The sequence below is a fragment of the Pygoscelis adeliae genome, unplaced genomic scaffold, assembly GCF_000699105.1.
Source record: "Pygoscelis adeliae isolate BGI_AS28 unplaced genomic scaffold, ASM69910v1 Scaffold38, whole genome shotgun sequence".
NCBI classification, from domain to species: domain Eukaryota; kingdom Metazoa; phylum Chordata; class Aves; order Sphenisciformes; family Spheniscidae; genus Pygoscelis; species Pygoscelis adeliae.
This window is the reverse complement of record NW_008825614.1, coordinates 4,292,947-4,312,641: the sequence shown is the minus strand read 5'-3', so window position 1 is coordinate 4,312,641 and position 19,695 is coordinate 4,292,947. Positions and strand designations below refer to the sequence as shown.

The 19,695-nt window shown below is 39.5% G+C and overlaps 1 protein-coding gene across 2 annotated transcripts in view; it reads left to right on the top strand.

The window, feature by feature from the left end:
- SOX5 (SRY (sex determining region Y)-box 5) overlaps positions 1-19,695 on the top strand; it is a 256,982-nt gene that overhangs the window by 94,517 nt on the left and 142,770 nt on the right. For both annotated transcript variants that reach the window (XM_009332833.1, XM_009332832.1), the window contains exons 3-5: positions 1,343-1,429; positions 15,152-15,324; positions 17,825-17,893. In XM_009332833.1, the coding sequence (XP_009331108.1) occupies positions 1,343-1,429; positions 15,152-15,324; positions 17,825-17,893 (329 nt within the window). The remainder of the gene's footprint in view (positions 1-1,342; positions 1,430-15,151; positions 15,325-17,824; positions 17,894-19,695) is intronic.

The following is a 19,695-nucleotide window of genomic DNA, read 5'->3' as shown; positions in this document are numbered from 1 at the left end:
GCCCCGCGGAGAGCCTCGCCGAGGTAGCGCAGCGCCGCTTCCTCGGAGCTTCAAGTTGGGGCTTCAAGGAAGGAGGCGGAATTAGCCAAACAAGATAATGAAGGTTGCTCATAATGGTTTTTACTGTGGGGAAGATTAACCAGTTGCTAATAATTGTATGGTCTCTAGGCCAGACGGTCCCTTTGATAAGTTAACATGTACTCCCTTTATGCTCCTGGTAGGGGGTAAACAAATGCCTGAACAAATACAAATACACATAAACACAAATGTGGAGAATAGCAGTATATGTCTTAGATCCAGATAATAAGTGTGGGTATTGTTATTTAGATGGCGCATACTGGGACACTTATCTTTTAGTGCACTCCATTTTCTAACTGAATGCAGTGCTAATCGTGGGATTGAAAGCTATTGTAATTGTGTACCCATCTAAATGCTGACAAGAATATACAATTACATTGTTTGGAATTGAGTTTAATGTTCTCTGAATTTTATTAGCATTTATATTTACTTATGCATTAAAATTCCACACAAAAAGAGGTCAAAATACAAGAGTTATAGACATAAATATCAGACCCATCCACACCCTCGCTGCCATTTTTCCTGAAAATACTGAACAAATTTATTTTATTTTATTTTATTTTTAAAGGAAGTGATAGAATCTGAAATGAGCAAATAATGGGTTTCCATTCTAAGCAATCCCTTTTCTCCCTCTGGATTTTGCAATCTTTTAAAGCTTTTTTCATACCCAACTTTTTATTATTATTTATAATGTGCGTGTTACCGGAAAAATCTTTCCACAGTATGCTTACCACCACACGATGTTTAAACACACATTATAAAGTCGATGTAATTGTAAACACTCAGAGGGATATAATTACATGTAGCAGATTTAGGAGCTAATTCTTTGCCTCTCTCTCTCTCTCTTTCTTTCTCGCTCTCTCTTTACTCTGCATTTTATCAACATAATTATTTTTTGACTGCAGACTAACACCCAGAAATTGACAGGCATCCATTATAGGCAGCAACTTGTTCACCAAATTGAAAAACAATGAACTGCAGGTTTATATGTGCCCATTGTCATACAGAATTACCGGGGCTTTGTTCCACAAGAGGAAAAAGCTAATGGTTTTGAAACAGCAGGTGACAAAGGACATTCTTTTTTTTTTTCTCCCCCCCTTTTTTTTTCCTCCCCTCCCCTCTTATCAGTTTGTTGATGAAGTCATTACGAACTGGGGCCCAGAATAGGGTTGGCCTTACTTTTAGCAGATAGACTTTTAATGAGTTCTATTGTGGAGACAGTCATGTTGATTTGCTTACATTTTTTTTCCCCCCCTTCACTCAGAAACTCCCAGTATTGAAAAGCTACTATCAAAGGACTGGAAAGACAAGCTTCTTGCCATGGGATCAGGGAACTTTGGAGAAATAAAAGGTAACGTCCTTTCTGTGCTAAAGCAAATTGAGAATGAATATACAGGTATCGCTGGCTTTATGGCACTTACTTTGTTTGCTCTTCTTCCCCTCCCCTTGAAACATCGTAATTTGGGGCTTAAATGAAATGTATGCTCTCCCATCTGTGATAATATAAATAAATGAAATGGTATATTGCCCTAAGTGAATGAACTTACATAAAGCTTTTGTTGCATATATCGTTCTGTGTTATATGAGGACACATCCTATTGCTGGATTGGGAAAAAAAGTCAATTCACATGTCAAATACAGGCTCATGTGGTATCAGAGTGTAGCAGAGCTCAGCTTCTGAACTCTGAGGGTGATCAGAAGTCCTTGTTAATTTTTGGACAGATTTTGATGATGGAGATTTTTTTGACTTTTCTGCGTGTAGGGGGAAAAAAAAAAAGAGCAAAGTTTGTGTAATGATACCTCTAGGTACCGAAATTAGCCAGTGCAGATTTTAAAAGACAGTGTACAACATCTGTGCACTAAAGCATGTTCTTTTAAAGCCGTACTCCAGAAGGAAAATGACAAAATTTGACCACTCTCCAGCAGCAGTAGCTTCTGCTTTGCCAAGATATTTCCCCATTCTATATATGTGAGGTCATTTTAGGGAACATGTAGTTGTTTGTTTTCATGTAATTTAATATTTTTATAATTCTTCCCCAGTGATTGTGATGAGGAGCCGACTCGAAATACATGTGTGTCAAAAATTTTAGTTTACAGAGCAGCCATTATCACTCTGAAAAGAAACAGTGACTCCGATTCTTCTCCCATTTATATCAATGTACATCTGGAGTAGCAAAATCAAAGCCAATGTTGTTTTGGAAATGTGAAAGTAGAATGAGATTAAAATTAAACCCTTCTTTTATGTTTAGAAACTAGATTTCATTTCTCACCTTTATTTTTTGTTTGTTTGCTTACTAATGTTGTCCCTGATACCAAGATCCTCATTCAGGCAGGCTCGCAAACCTCGTGCCTGACAGGTTTAAGGACCTTCTGCACAAGAGGTGGGCAGCGTTCAGTAAAGAATACAACATGACGTGCTCTGAGAGGTTAATGTGTTGGTACACGTGCAAAGATAGTGTTATTTTAATTATATCTGGCTTCCAGCTTGCCACCGATAAGCCACGGGCATTAGTTTGCACTAGTCCACTGACTTACACAAGTAGGAAAGTATGCCACTTGCTTCCCCTAGCTTCTCCCTAAGAGGCTGTAATTCAAAAATGTATATTCATTGCATATGTAGAATAACTTTAAAACAGAATATAGTGCTTCGGCCCCAAATAGGCTGAGATATTATTATTATAACAGAGGGCCAAACCCTGGGTTCTTTATTCCCACTGAGCACATTTTCTCCGTGTGTGTAAAGCAACAGGTCATAAAGAGGTAGGGTAGCGACTGGGCTTATCTGTTGAGTTCTGGTTTTTAAAAGCATATTGTTTTAAAATAACATCATCGTCTGCCATGAACTGATGAATCTTTAAGATGTTTCAGGCCCACAGTACACAGGCGGCTTTCCTATCCACTTTTGGGTGTGTATTTCAGCAGTTCTTGCATGTTGTCTGGAGCCTCTTTAACTCTTGATATGCTGGAGCCTTTAGAAGGACTCCCAGCGATTCTCCTCTGCCTTTGGACTGCGTAAAGCTGCTCTGAAAAGTGCTGCGCACTGAGAAGGCGGTCTGTTCCCAGTCCTTATGATCTTGTTCTGTTGGAGGGCAATCTTTTTTCTCCCTTGCTCCCTTTCCCTTTCACAAGTTAAACTTGAAAGCAGCAGCAGCAGCTATATGCTAGCACGAAAGACATTCAACAGTCCTTTCAGTCTTGCCCGGGGGGAGGATGGGGAGCAACAGCACAGCCTCAAAGAAGAGTTTTCTTTGCTTTAATTTTTGTTTTTTAGCTTCATATTTTGAACACAAGTCGAGTTATTGTTCTGTAGCTCTGTTTAAAAGCCTCACATCTGAGGCTTTTTAGTGCAACTGTGGCTCTATGGTTGGGGGCATGGTTATTAGGTGTTTGGATCAGGTTTGGCAGTAAGCTGTGAAAACAGGCACTGGTTTATTTTTCCTACTGACTGCCGTGACAGTTGCAATTATTGTCCATTGTTCCTAGGTGGCTAGAAAGGAGGGAGGATACAATAGAGCATTGCCCTCTGGGGGTAAATGAATTTGACTTACAGGTTCTTGGGGGGTCAGGCAGGCTGATTATTTAGTGCCCAGGAATGTGGTTTTCATGGCACCGCCAGCCATGAGCGGCCAACAAACAATGGCTCAGCTGTATTGCAGCTGTATTTAGTGAGGCAACATGAAAGGTGTGCAAGTTGAGCTGTTTTATACTCATGTATGCGTGTACAAACACACATATATTATGCTAGGAAATGTTTTTGTCCTTCTGTAGGAACATAAGAGTTATTAAGTTTTCCAGTTGTGATTTTTTAATTAACTTCTCTCTATATTTGGCTTGGCAGCTGCATTTTTTTCCCCCCATTTCTCTGTTAGTGATATTTGGAAACCCCGCACAAGTAGTGTCTTATTATTAATACATCCTGGAATGTGGACAGCACTAGAAGCTGTACTGCCCAACTGTCTTATGCACTGAATAGTTTTTTCCATTTAACTGTTCAAAATTTCATTGTGTTTTTCATTAGATCTGGGGGAGTTTTAGTACGTCATGTGCTAAAGTCTCAGCACTAGGCTACATATTGTTAATGCCCAAGTCTGTGTTATTACTATTGAGTTTTATTCTCTGGGAGAGATTAAAAGAAAGGGAGATGAAGCGGAAGACTTTATTTTCATAATTAGTGTTACTTCTTTTAAGTTAGAAAGCAGTAATATTTTAGTAAAGGCAGGGGAGTTGGTGAATGGCTGGAAGTCACCAGACTCCTGTGTTTTGTATTCAGTTGTTCCTCTTACTTGCTTTGTTACTTTCGGCGGTTACTTTAAGCCCCCCTTTCTTCATCTGCATGCCTGTAAAATGGGAGAACCATCACTGAATATCTGCAGAGGTCTAGCTGCAAGCTTCAAGACCACAGTTAGAAGGATCTATGTATGTCCAGTTACTGTCGGAAAAGGAAATGTACTATTTCATTCCAGGGCTTGACTGAAAGGTACTGCAAGGGAATACTCTTAAAATGGGGCAAAATCTAGAACCTGTCATATCTGTAGAAATTTTAACTCAAATGCCTCTGTTTAGAGAGGTACTGTGGGGCTAAATAAATAATACAAGTTTGGCACTGGAGATTTCTTAAGAAGAAGTTTTGTTTTCAAATCCATGGAATTTTTACTCTGTTCAAAACAAGTCAGTCTATAGTAAAACCCACAAAACATGCCGTTAAATGGAAATATTTTAAAATAAAGCTGTAAAACTGTACATTGAATTGGTTAAAGCCTGTTCAAACTTACTTACATCCGTCATATTCAAGAACAGGGCTCAAAAGGCCTCTGGATTATTTGTGGATAATGCAGTTTATTGGATTCAGTGGAGCAGAGAGAACTTCAGGTCTCAAACCGATCATCTACAGGAATGAGACTAATACCCCTTTCTGCTTTCAGCGTAGCCGCCTGATACCTGTGCATTGCAGGGTGAAAGTGGTTGCTTTCCTCCAAAGCAACGTTACTGACTGCAGCAGATGCAGCATGTGGGGTGGACCGTTGATAGGAAAAGGCATAAGAAGTTTATTTCCCCACTCTTCAATGTCAGTGGCCATCCCTATAGTTAGAAAATTAACGTGAAGCTTCTGTTTGACTGGTGTTGGGCCTCCTCTGAGCACACTGAACTGAGCCGGGAACGGCGCTGGCCCCCCAGGTGGCCAGGTGCATCATGAGGTGCACAGTCTTGCTAGCGCTCAGGTGAGCGAGGAAGCTTTAACCATGATGAGAACTCTTTTTAAAACTTCCCGGGTGTACACAAAGCCTTTCTGCTAATCTTGTCCATCTCTTGCTTATCAAGAGTTGTCAAGAAATAATAATACATATTTTATATGTTCCCCACTTAGCGAATTTTGAATAGGTGTGTGGAACAAAAGGCTAAACTGACTTTTGTTTCTAATCTTTCTGAGTTGGTTTTCTGTTGAAGTGAAGGCATTGTTAACAGTGATTGCACCTGAATCTCTCAAGAAAGACTGGGCAAGCCTGAACCTGGTATTTTTTTGTTGTTTGAAAATCCTTCTCTATTGTACAGGTTAGTTCCTAAACAACTCAGGTGAAGCATTTTCTGCACTCACTGTGAAAGGGATCATCATTAGGGTAAAATCAGCTCTTTGTTGTAGCCACTTAAATCTAGATGACTCCAAAGACTGTACTGGAGTAACCACAGATTTGTGGGTGTAATTGGAAGTGAGATTAGCCTACCAGTCCTAATCTTTAATGCATAATAACACAGACATTTGTTTTGAGCGAGGAACTGGGTTCCAAGTTACGTGAAGTATCAGTGCAGGTATTATATCAAGCTGTGTTTGATGTGTGATAGAGCTGTGTTTGCTGAAGACTGTAATCTTGCTTACATGTTCAGAAGATGGGGCATGAGAGAGTAGGCAGTGAACGGTCTTACGACTGCCAATAATGGATAAAGAGAAATAATCCATTCAGTGATACTATAGCTCATCAGAGCGCATGAATTAAAGACATATGTTATGTAGATTCAATGTATGGATTAAAACGGATAATCTGGTAGGTGACACACAGAATCTTGAGATAAGTGGGCAATGCAGATTCGGTATATGGATTGTGACGGATAATTCCATTTAAGTAATGCTGGACAAGTTGAAGACAAGTAAGCTTCGGGTAGTGCTCAGGTTATGTGCAGTAATCCAGTGAGTGACACTTTGGATCGCATAATCTGTAAACTGAAGACAAGGAAGCTGGGGATTCTGCATTTAGATGTGGACAGGAAGAAGGAGGGGGAAGCGGAGAGAGATTATTCATGGGGAATACACTGGGTTTAAACCTTTGACTAATAAAGCACAGATCCCCAGGAGATGTATGAAAGCTGCACACTTTCTTAGGAGCTGTGTGAATTTTGCATTTGCAAATTAATAGTTGAAAAACGTTTGCAAACTTGTGTCAGATTTTTTTTGCATTATTTTTTGTGGATAGTATTGTATTTGGAGTGGGGAGAGAAGGAGGGTGAGAGAGTCATAAGTGAAGGAGGTAAGATATGTCTGGTTGTCGGCTTTTAACTGTGATAAATTCAATATTTATTGCAACCTACTCAGTATCTTCTTCTCTGTGTTTATTTTTTGGGGGTGTTTAATAGTAGCAAATTGCCGAGAGTGAGCTTTAGTCCTTTGTTAATAAAAATAAAAAGGGGGGGGGGGGGGGGGGGAACCTGCCCAGTGGCACACAGGGGAACCTAAGTTTTGAGAGGAAATTTGGCAGCTGCCGAAATAGTGGAGGTTGATCACAATGCAATACGATACTCTCAGGCTGCAGAGAAGTAGACAGTGCCAACTGAGCCACACCAACGCAGAACTTCTTTCAGGCCAAATGAAAGCCTGAAATGGAGATTGTGACTGGATGGAGCTGCTCCTATTTGACCCTAGACTGGGAGGTTAGTTGAGAGCGGTATCTGTGGAAGGAGGGTTGGAGGAGTTTTTTTTAAAGCATCTAAAATGCAAAAAAGGCTAATTTGTGACAAAGCAGCAAATCCGGGCTGTTCCAGATTCATTTTTTTTAATGTAAAGATACTTAATTTGATCAGAAAAATTCCGGTTCTATTTAAATAAAATAGAACTTTTATTTTTAAGAAGTGATTGTTAATAGAGAAAATAGAATAAAATTGAACTAATTCAAATAGCAAATGCCAGTGGCTTTATTTTGTTTGAACATATGGAGGCCAAACCACTATATTTAAAAATCGTCCGGAGGGTTGGATGAGAAAAGGGACCTATAGCAGTTCTTTGTACTAAAATTGCCTGAAAGGTGTGCTGATAGAGATGAATGTTGCTGAGCTACAATTACCAATTTGTCAAAACAAAGCAAGTATACATACACATACATATTTTTTCCTGTTTTCCCTGCTGCTGCATAAAATTCCAGCAGCAAATGCTGTTTCTCTAGTCTAGTTCTAGCTTGTTGTCTAGACAGTAAAACAATGAACAACCTCTGAGAAATAGTCTCAATACAAATGTTGTCTATTCCTTTTGTAACCTTGATAATAAGTTACTAACCTGGTTGAATACCAAGCTTTGTTTGCAGTCTACTGTACCAAAACTACTTCTGACAGCAAATGAAGAATACTCACTGACAACTTCTTTCCAGCATTGCGAAATAATAATGCGCTGGTCTGTTACAGAGCAGGCGGCTAAGTTTTTGTCCCCACAGAATATTAATTCTTGAGGGTAGTAATGGCAAAAGATGGTAATTGTTCATAATTCGCTTTTATTCATTCTGCAAAGTCTGCCACTGAAACCTAAAAGATTGAGACTGTCCGTATGCTGAAATAAATAACTTCCTTCTAGCTTGCTGTTCTAAAAAGGACTTTTATTTGTCAAAGAGGGAAGATTCATTACATAAATCTGTAGGTACAGACAGATTAGTTTGAATTCTGGGCTTTTTCTTTCCTTGTTTCTTTTTTTGGTGGCTGCGGCTTGCTGAATAAAAAGCAGTCAGAAAGTTTTCTTTTTTTATACTGACTTCTCATATCAATCAGATGTGAAGTAATTTAATTTAGCAAGGCAGGTAGTTGTAAGTGGTGGCAGTCATTGTGTAGTAAAGCTAGCTTAAATGCTTAATGGAAAATGCCAGTTTTTAGATGTTTATGTCCTGGCAGCTCCAAGATTTACTGGCCTGAAAAGCTATGTGCAAGTCCGTAATAAAACACTCTCTGAAGTATCGATTAAGGAAGCATCAAGGGAGTTTGCACACGTGCACAAGCACATACCCACATCCACCCACAAATACATACCAGCAAGTACATAATTTAAAGTATATACTCATTGCTTGGTCATAAACATTTTATATTTCTGTTCAAAGACAGAGGAAAGAAAAGTTTAAATTCTGAACTTACCTCAGCCAGTTAGATCTGTTTATCAGACTACGTTTCCTGAAGGCACGTAACATCAGCTCCCCATTGCCTCACATATACAACTTTGGGTGACGTCAGCAGCACGGCCGTCTGTGCAGCAAGGGGAGAATACTCCTCTTTAAAATTATTATCAGGTTTTAAATAGACTTTTTTAGGGGGAGCGTGACAAAGATTAGTTTGCTTTTAAGTAGAAGACGACTAGCTGGCCTCTCTATTTTACCTTCCCGATTTCCTTACTGAGCAGAGTAATACTGGGTTTGGATTTCTGATGCGACAGAGCAAAGTTAAAACTGGGGTGGGGGAAGAAAAGTAGTTGACAATGGGATGAGAATGAAATTCTCAAAAAAGATACTGGAATAAAACTCCCAAGGAAAGATACTTATTTTATGGACTGCTGATATTTTTATTTATTCTTTGGATATAATAATGTTATTGCTAGTAGGAGTTTAATTCTCCTGAGAACAGCTTAGTTAATAGGCTGTTCAGTTTGAAGAACCTCCTTCTTGGCTCGTTTTCATTTTTCTATCGAAACTGTTACGTCCCTAACTTAAAAATCACATTGAAAAAACACATCACTGCAGGAAACGCATGGACATCGCTCAGTTTTTAGCTGGTGTATGGGTTGTAGTTATGTCCTCATCACACTATTGTTACGTGAGAGCAAAGTTACACAGAAACTGTGTTGTAGCATGGTTCTGTCGTTTCGTTTGTTGGATGGTGTCAGTAATTGCTTCATTCGTTAGGGTCCCTTTAGCTAGAACCCTACCTGATATCAAACCGGGACAAGTAAAGATTTAATTATTTATATAACATGTATCCCTGTTAAAGTCAGTGGGGAAGTTCTTGGCCTTACTGATACAGTTCTGCTGGTGCCTTTAGCGAGGCCAGCAATAAAAGGGCTTACAGCGCATAAAGTTAAGAATGACATTAGGCAAGTTTCTAAAAACTTCACGCCTCAGTTTTCTCCTATATAAATAAGTAATGCATACCACTACCTTTCTACCTGCTCACAGCCTTTAAAAAGAACAATTATGCTTTGAAATTAAAAAATGCTCTATACTGCATGCTCTAATTATTATTATACGTCTTAACTTAACTTGAATACAGAGTACTTCAAAATATTCTTATTTCCATTTAATCCCCCCCGCAAAGCTTTGTAGATACAGGAGGATTTTTTTTTCTTTTGTAACCATAGTTAATGATATGAACGTAATACAATATTATTGTGTTGTCTTCCAGGCTTTGTACTCGCACATCATTTTCTTTGATTTTTCTTTGAAAGACAGATGCTGACAGTTCAAAAGCTATTTACGTAATTACTTTGATAGTAAACTGACTCGGGGGATAAATTTCACTGTCTGTATGGGTGTGCGTGAGTGTGCACGCGAGCACCCCTGATTGATAACATTCCTAGCAGTTTAATTGAGACATGTCAGAGGGATCGAGGAGAGCCTTGCCACGTCTCTGCCCCTTGCAGATACGCTGGGTGCTGCGCGGCTGCGAGCAGATCCGTAGGCTGGCTGCAAGCAAACATTCTCATCGCTTGAGCATTCACAGCAAAAGCTTAAAATGCCTGTTAAAGAAAATATTGGCTTTCCTAATTTCTCATTTACATTCTCATTCTGTCTAATAAATTATAATAAAGTATTTACTGTTTTGATCGCAAAAGCGGTTTCTCTGCCTTTTTTTTTTGCTTTGGTTCTGTTTTGGGTGGATATGCCAAGGTTTCTCCTGTTCATTTTCTCACTTTAAGTGTGTCATTTGGTCATATTGGTGTCTTCATTCTAATGTTTATTAAAATGTTACTGTCACTGCCAGTCTGAGACTGTGAATCAGAACTAAGAATGTGTAATAGTTTATTTCACATTTGAGTAAATTTCTTTTACTACTTAAACACTATTATGGATAGTGTTGATCTGAGATGAAGTTTAGGTTTGGCGATACAGAATGCCACTAATTTGAGTCGTCTTTTTTATTGCCATCTGCTGTGGGTGTTGCATCCACAAACATGTTTTTTTTTTCTTTCCGAATCTCTTTTTGTGCTGATAGAGAATAAGCTGACGCATCTGGAAAGCATCTTTTCTTGGGCCATTCACTGTATCAACCCGTAGCGTATACTGCTCTCTTGCCTGAGTTGTTTTGATAAGTTGCGAAAAATCCACATTTTGCCATTGCAGTAATAGAGTACAGAGAGAACAGTATGAGCACCTACAGCAATCTCCTGAAAGGCAGGTGGTCTGGTGGTTAAAAGCTTTGTTAAACATAAAATGTGCAGTATCTATTTGTTGTGGATCTGACGGTAATTAAGAGTAATTTTTGAGGCAGTCATTGATGTAAGCCACTCTCCTTTTACTCCTCACTCAATACCTGTGTGAAGTAGGTCTAGCTTGCTGTCAAGTTGTACACTGCAATAATGGGCACTTGTTTTCTCTCCCAGCCACGCTGCATGGCTAGAGTGAAAGCACTGCAACCGTACGGATACTGTGTGTAGAGCACAGGCCAGCTCCAGAACCATTCCCAACTCTGTACTACTTGGAGCAGCTCTAAGTAAGTTTACTAATGAAGCGGCTGAAGGTAGCTGCTGGGGCCGGTGACTTATCCTCACTGAGGTTTGCACCGCCTCCCAAGTTCTAGCAATGTTAGCAGCCACGGGGATGGTTCATTAATTCCCGAGTAGCATAATTTAAGCAACTGTCTTTATGCGGTTGGTGCTGTAGGTACTTAAAATACTGAGAAAAATACGTTTTGCCCTGTAAGCTTACAGAATTCTTAAAATGGAAATCCCTTAGCTGCCAAGACACTTCACACGACGATAAAGGTTTAGATCTCACGCGGGTTAACAGAGAGAAAATAGTGACGATAGGACAGAAGTCCACCATCCTTGCCTACCCACAATCTACAGCATCTAGAAAGGGTTACAAATATGGCAACTGGTGCTCTAACTCTGCAGTGTGTTTTAATACACCGGAAAAAATTCCGATCACTGAATGTACTTACCTAGTGACCAAGCTGTTGCCCTCAGCTCACCATTAAATAATAACGTCAAGTATCGTTTGGCCTTCATTTGTGATGCAAACTAAGTAATTTATGAATGGCAACTGTTTCGTGGCAGTTTCGTTGGCCATTTCCACAAAAGAAATTACAGAAAAGGTGTGCTAGGTAATAAGGGTAACATAAATAAATGCAAACACTTCACATTATGATCAAGACAGTCTGATTCAAGTACTTTTATTCTTTTTAATTTTCACGTTTTTATAAGCCACCAGTTGTCTGCAAGAAACCTCAAAACTATCTGTGATTCATCGTCAGTGGGGCTTATACAGATCTGTGGGTATGGCAAGGGAAATCTACCCCAAAACGCACCATCTCCCAGTAGACCCACACATCTGATCTCTCTTGCCTCTGGTTTTGTGCGGGTCACTTGAGAGTATGGCTATCCGAGTACTTATTTTGCAAGGAATGATACCTTAAAGAATTGAAATTATAATTAAGTATTATTGAAGTTATTGGAAGGACGGGCTAATCACGTGAAAATAAAGTACCTACTAAGCCATGTTTTCCAGAAAGTATTCTCCAACAAACGATTTTTTTTTTTAAAGTTGACAGTGATGAATTCTCCCTTTCGGTTTATTAGCAAACTGAAATTGCTCAAGAAATATAATGTAAGAAGGCTGCCTTTTGTCAGGCTACTTCCACTCCAGTTTTATAAGCCAAAGGAATTATGCATTGTACTTACTGAGTTAGTACATAAAGCACCCACTTTGGGCATCTCAAAGTTTCTTTAAAAACTGAGTAACAGTGAAGCAACTGAGTTTGGTGGATTTGTCCCCCAGCTGCACGGCCACAGTGTGCCTGCAACTCCGGCGTCCGCACCGGCATTTCATTGCTCTGACCGCTTGCTCTTAGTTCATCCGGACTTTCCTCTCATTCCTGCAATTCAAATAAAGCTGTTGTTTTCCCGGGGAAGAAGTTTTTTGCTCCTCTCTAGGTAAATCAGATGAAAGAAGAGACTGCAGTAGGTGGATGGCCCTGCAGTTGTGCAGTTGTTTCGTGTCGCGGTCAGGGCGGTGGCACGTGGAGTGTTCTGCTCTCTCTCGGGAAGCACAGCCTGAGCTTTGCAGCACAGGGCTGGATATCAGCATTTCTTTTTCTGCCGCTGTCGGTAACTAACTCTGTGATCCCTCTGTCTGTCAGTTTACACATATGGAAACAGTTTTCCACCTTTCAAAGGTGTGGTGGGGATTAATTTAACTTTACAAAGTGCTTTTTGATTCCCAACTGAAAGCTACTGTAGGAGCTCAAAATACACTGATGAACCAGTTCTGGCTGAAGATCTTTGATGTGTGTCAGTGTATTTGTCGAACAGTTTGTTTCACAGTGATTTCTTTTTCCTTGCCCTAACTTCAGCACTAAGCCAATCCTTCTCTCTCTAGGTCCTTCTCCCTCTCTCTCTCGTGCACACCCACCCTCAGTAAAAGTTTGGAATAAAATATCTGCTGAATAAATAAATAAATAAAATACTTGGTTTTCAGATGTTTCAGTGTGCCCAGTGTGTTATACTGCAAGTATCAGTACATAGATAGTCTTCATTAGATGAGCATTACAGTAAACCGACATGCTAGCCGCGGTCAGGACAAGGAAGGGGCTGCCTTCTAGAATAATTCTTCTATGCCACTTGGAAACACTGCACCCTTTTTCCTAGGGAAAAAGAAATGAAGGATGGAAGCGGGGCAATAGAAATTTCTGATTAATTGTATGGCCAGGTGGCAAATGCACTACTTGTAGCAGTTCTCTGTCTCCAATGTTTGAAATAAAAACCCTAAGTTAAAAGTGTTTTCTTCAGCAGTGTTAGTATTTTAGCGCTGGCTTCCATTCTTTCTCACAGCTTTTAACAGAACAGGTTTAAAGTCCTATGGTTTCTGTTTCAGTGTGTTTCTCTAGTTTCCAGCTTGTGCCACAGGTTTTTTGGAGACTATATCTGAGAATATTCTGCTGTAGTTCTTTGTTATACGATGAGAATATTTTCACATAAATCTCTAGCATCTTCATAAAAAGTTAATCAAGTTACAGTTTCCTTTATATGAAAATGTTGATTCTTTGTGTTTTCCCACTTGTACGTGGCTGTCTACTAATGCATTTAAGGGCTTAGACTTGGCTGACATAGCAAATGGGATGCTGCTTGGGAGCGCAAGGTTGAAATTAAGTGAATGTAAATTAAACTAACTATTGAGCAAAGAGCCCTAACAGTGACACCTCTGAGGCTGTGGTACAGTCTTCCAAAGAAAGCAGTAGATGATTCACCATTTCAGACATTTCAATCCAATCTAGAAAGCTGTAGTAAATATATTGTAGGGAACATTCCTGCACTGGCAGGGGGGTAGACTAAATGAGCTATTACCAGTAGCTCTTTTCCATGTCTGACTGATAGTTGGCTAGGAACATGTTTAGTATAGTCGCCAATTTTTCTGCTTTTTTTTTCACTTGGAGAGCACTGGTGACATTGGCAGAAGAACGCTTCCTGTGTTTGAGAAAGGTTTGTGTGGCAGGGTTGTCCCAAAAGCTGGCTATTTTCAGAGGAGGCATAGACGCTGATAGCCTTAGTCCTTTCCTAAAGCTTTTTTGAGAAAGGGTTTCATAGGATCTGACTCATGTGAGAGGGTGTGGTGGTATTGGAGATATCTGTGGATTAGCTGCTACACATATTTTCTGGTCTTTTAAATTCAAAGTCAAATGATACCGGATATACTAATAGTGCCATTTTTTGTTTTAGTGTATGATTCATAGCTTTTGATTTTTCCTGGATTTTTTTCTTCCCTTCCCTTATAACCACTGTCCTTCTGGGTAGAAGGAGAATTTTTACAGAATGATTATGAGGGCGAGGTAGTCAGTTCCTCTGTCTGCGTCTGCTGAACTCTCCTATAAAAAACATCTAATGACAGTACAAATGAGAGAGACGGTGAGTTGCATTTAACTTAGTTTTTCTCATATGTTTATGCAAGACTTTTTCCTTTAAAAATACTCATCAGTGGCAGCAACAGTGATAGTAGTTATTGGCAATTTAAATACTATATAATTTCATCCTAATCAGGGCAGCTGTAGGTGATATAACAGGTAGCGTCCTGCCAGCTGTTGTGTGCTGTGCTAGTAACAGTGAGAAGGCTGGGCATGGGGAGCTAGAGAGGTATCCAGCACCCAGGAGACTTCTCTGCTTCCCCTTGATTATAGAGGCATCTTAATACACACCTTACAGTTTCTGTAAGCGTCGAAGCATTGATGTGTCTTTGTCCTAAGTTTCTGACAAAAATGTACTTGTCTTTCAAAACTGGAAGTGTTGATTTTGATCCCCACAAAATGTAAACAATGTCTAAAATCTGAAACTCTTTCAAAACAGGCAGTATTTTTCCCCCTATTAATCTGGTAAAAAGGCAATGGAAAATAGATGAAAGGGCAAGGAAACATTGGAGGGGGACACCAGATCAAAGCCTGTGTACAGAATTATCCTCCATGGCTCATTTTGCTGTAGAGGGACAGGGCTTAATGTGCAGTATATTGCAATTTGCTGCTGCTCTTTGGTTCTACTAAAACTTTGCTTACAGTGAAGCTGCAAAATAAAAACCTGGCTAGCTCTAAATTTCCTCTCTTCTCTTTACCTTTTTTTTTTTCACCATATGATGCCCAGGGACTCCAGAAAGCCTCGCTGAGAAAGAAAGGCAGCTCATGGGTATGATCAATCAGCTGACCAGTTTGCGAGAACAGCTGCTAGCAGCTCATGATGAACAGAAGAAACTGGCTGCATCACAGATCGAGAAACAACGCCAACAAATGGAGCTGGCTAAGCAGCAACAAGAACAGGTGAGTGATTATTATAGTGGCTTTCAGTTTAAATAATTTTCTAGGAGGATTTTCCAGTAGCTTATCTTTTAGGGTTGATACTTCTTAAGTTTGCTCTCCACCCAGAATTTTTTTTCCATTTGTTTCCTTAGGTGAAGAAGTTTAAACAAAAACGTGTTGGAAGAATGCTTTAATTTGCAATATATAAAACAGCGCTCTTTGTCTTTTAAAGATACACTTTCCAGTTTGGAGGTATTCTCTTCCAATAGTGTTTTTTTCTAAAAATAAGTGTAAACAAGTGTACAAATTCAGCCCTCCTGAATAATCTTCCAATGCTGCTTGACTTGAGTGATGCTGAATGGGTATAAAAGGAACAAAATGTGGCATTTGGATTGTAATATGACAAATGAAAGGCTTGGTTTTGCCAAGTGTGCAAAAAAGTGGGGGAGAAGAATATAGTCATTGAGCAAGTGCGACTTTTTTTTCTTCTACGCCTGAGAGGGTTGATTTTCAGCTCTTGCAAATATGCCCTCCACTGAAAATGCAAACATGTTTTCACACATGGACAGTTCCAATGTGCACACATGGACACATGATATTTTATGCAAGAACACAACTTTTCTAACATACTTGCACTGTGCAAGTTTTAACAGAAATGAATGTCCATTTTTGTACCTGAACATGAGCAGGGAATACTTAGACATCTGGTTCAAAATTTTGTCAGGAGTCCATCCTGATACCTCTTATGTGAAAGCGTTTTGGTCTGCCTGACCATCTATTTCAGCTTGTAATGAAATTTGAGTTTATATCATAGAATTGCAGCTATGTGAATTTTATGAAACTCACAGAATTCTTTGAAATCTGTCACAGCTGTCATACTTCAATGTTTGTATTGTACCAAGCAAGTCTTAAGATTGTAAACCACTGCAGACATCTTAGCCTTGGTTTTCCTTATTTTTGATTATTTAAAAACCTTATCTTATATACTCTGTATTTTGGCCTCACACCTGAAATCCCACACAGGGAGAACAGAAGTGACTTATCTATTAAACTAGAGAATTTGTATCACACTGTTGTTTACATGGAGAAGGTAGATGAAGGTGTGAAGGTGGAATTGGCAAGATTCTTCCACGAGGAGACATCCTGCAGGAGGTATTTCCTTTGCCCTACCTTTTAAAGTCACTACTGCTACAGCATGGCTGAACAATCTGAAAGTGAAAAAGAAAATGGAGAGAATGGAAAAAGGCAGTAAGAAATGCTGCAGGATTATTATTAGGATAACAAGGATTCCTTTTAATTTAAGAAATTGTGTATAATTCTGTTATATAGAAATTAAAATAACCAAACTTTCAAAAAAATGTCTTGCTAAAAATTATTTCAGCTGCTTAAAGAGAGGCCCTAGAAAGAAAACATTTAATCTTTTAGATGTGGAGTTAACTATGAGTGAGTGTTTCTTATGCTAATAGTTTAACAATAGAAATGAAAGAAAATACCTAAGGGGAAGAATGCACAAAATTCCTCCCAGTAAGTATGTGTAAGTTCCCATCTGACCCTGAGATGTGTACACATACCACAGGGGAAGAGCAATACTCCTAATGTTTGTACTGCTGTGCTAGCTATTCATGAGAGCAGAGCTTTTGTGATGACTCAAATGAAAGTTTTTCAAGTTTGCTTTTTAAGTTTGAGATATGTGATGATTTATCTCCATCAGTCCTCTGAGAACTCTAATTTGGTTCTGTTACTGTCTGCTTTTTCCTTCACTGTGTGTAAATTGTGTCTACAGTAAGGTTCCCAATCATTTAGTCAATGGAGAGGGAGGATGGAAGTCCTTACGGAAAACACACATGACTTTGAGAGGAGACTTATAACTACTCCGTCAACTTCTGTAAATCACTTTCAGCGTTGAGCTGTGTAGCCTTGCACTGCCCCCTTAGTTCCTTTTAGCTGATACACATGTTGAAGAGTCAGTGATTTAACCAAACTCAGTTCCAGTCTCTTTGTGTCTGTTTCTGCATCAAGGAAATACGCACACTAATACCTTCCTCCTGGGTGTCAGATTCCCTTTTTTTGGAATTTTTGAATAGGTGGTGCCAAATACAAAAAGAATATTACTGTCCATCCTACTTTTTTGCCTTTCCTGCCTTCTCCTACTATTTTCCAGCTTCTCCGCCAGTATTGTTCTTCCTCCAGCAAGTTGGAGCAAATGAGTGCTCCCTTTTTGGGGATTTTAGCAGTGCCATTTCAGATAATGAGAGAGGAGAGATTTTTGCATCAGTCCTTCTCTTAATATCCAGCACAACATTTTCTTTAAGATTTCCTTTCACACCAGTATTAGCTATGAATTGCTTCTGAACATGAGCCCCTTGCTTCAGTGGCAGTCCAGGCTGCCGCCACCCACACTTGAAGGTTTCTTAGCTTAATAGAGCAGTTTAAAGAACCAAGCAGGATGGAAGTTTCTTATGTACCGACTCCAGGAACGATGATACATATCTCACGTTTCTTCTGTGCAATTTCTCCACAGATTGCAAGACAACAGCAGCAGCTCCTGCAGCAGCAACACAAAATTAACCTTCTTCAGCAACAGATCCAGGTCAGAGACCGCGTCTCCACCCATGCCCCTGTTACCTCTCTTTTCTCCTTTCTGTTTCCACATGCTTTCCCTCAGTCATTATTGTCATAGTTTCTTCAAGAATCTCTGCAGATGGCTTACATCTTATGTATGGGAACACGTGAGGGTGTTACCTGTCTTTAAGCAAAAAAGGTCAGTTTCTGGAAGACCTTGTATGATTAACACTGCTCCTATAGGATCAGGAAGCAGATGTGAGAGGAGCTGGTCATGTGAGCAAGGGTTTGCAGGACCAAGTCCTCTTTCAGCCGTAGATCAAGAGTGGCAAAAATGTTGCCAGAAAGAGTTGGATTGCAATGGATCTCCTACAACTCCGTTTTTGAGGTTTTGCAGAAGCAGTTCTCTTCAGTGATCGGTAATCAAGTGTCCCTCCTTCCCTCTGCCCCAGGTGTTGAAAGTGCGGAAATTTTTAACACTTCGGGTGAAGTATTGTCTGAATGAGAAACTGGTCAAAAGGTTGGTTAGATTCAGGAGAGCAACTGTGTAGGTCCTAGGTATCTACAGGTTTATTCCTAGTAGCAGAAAAAAGTCGTTAACCCAGCATAACCAGTAAACTTTATTTAACCTCTCTCTTCCTTAAAGTATTCAGAAGTTTCTTTTCATGCCATTGACTCTATTTCGTTACTTTTCTTCCATGTGTATATATGCATGCCGCTGTTTTGGGAATAATGCAAATCAGTTTGCCCATGAAAGTTTTCACAGAATAACAAAGGAGGGGGTTGACATTTTACAGATATCTAGAGTCATGGTAAAATCTCTGTTTAAGTATGCAGTTATGTGTAGAGCATTGCAAGTCGCTGTGGAAGCGGATGCTATGTTCTGTTTGTTCAGTAACAACAGGATTTTCCTTCCAAAGCATCTCAGTATTTCAGAATTAGTTCCCTAAAATTATGGGCCATATCCGTAACTGGTCTAAGAAAATATAATTCCAGAAAAATCAGAGGAGTTGTATGGCTTCTCACGAGAAGGAAAACTGGCTCTATCATTTCAGAGGATATTCTGTCAGTATCAGGACTTGTGTAACTATGAAAAACTTCTGGGGAAGGTCCACCACTCTGTTATAACGCAACTTGTATACAAGATGTGCTTTGCTGAAAATAGTTTTGAGATTGGTAAGGCCTGGCTTGGCCTTGACCTCTGTATTTTTTTTTCTTCTTTAAATTTCTGTGTGGGAGGGATTTTTCTTCATTTCTGTATCTTTAATAAGACTTAAAAAGAAAAACAATAGTAGAACCTCTACAATAGCAAGGGAAGTATTTACATTTTTAGCATTTAGCTATGGCAGTGATAGAGGAAGTTGTTTTATAAGCAGTGAATAAAAATAAATTGAAGTAACATAATTTGACCCCAACCCTTTTAAGTTTTAAGGCCTTGTAGATAAGAATGAAGTATGTCGTTTTTAGGGTAGTGGAGAACACTGATTATTGATAATGAGATATAAAGCCTTTCATCTCTTGATCCCTGGTCCAAGTTTGACCTAAGTCAGTAGTAAATGAAAGTCAGCTAGCTACCATCTGATACAAGCTGCAAGCCGAATAAATGATTTGGAGGCCTGTCTCAAGGGATTTCGGATGAAATATTGACCCTGCCAAGGTCAGAATTTCACCTCCGGGGTCTGCTTCACACAAAACCCATCAGATTTGGGGCACCCTCCTTTTGGATGGTCACATGGTAAAGGTCAAGAATTGAACAGGCAGAGAGACAATACTGTCCTCTCATTCCCACAGAGATGACCTATTTGTAGTGAAGTTTTGATTCTACTGCCT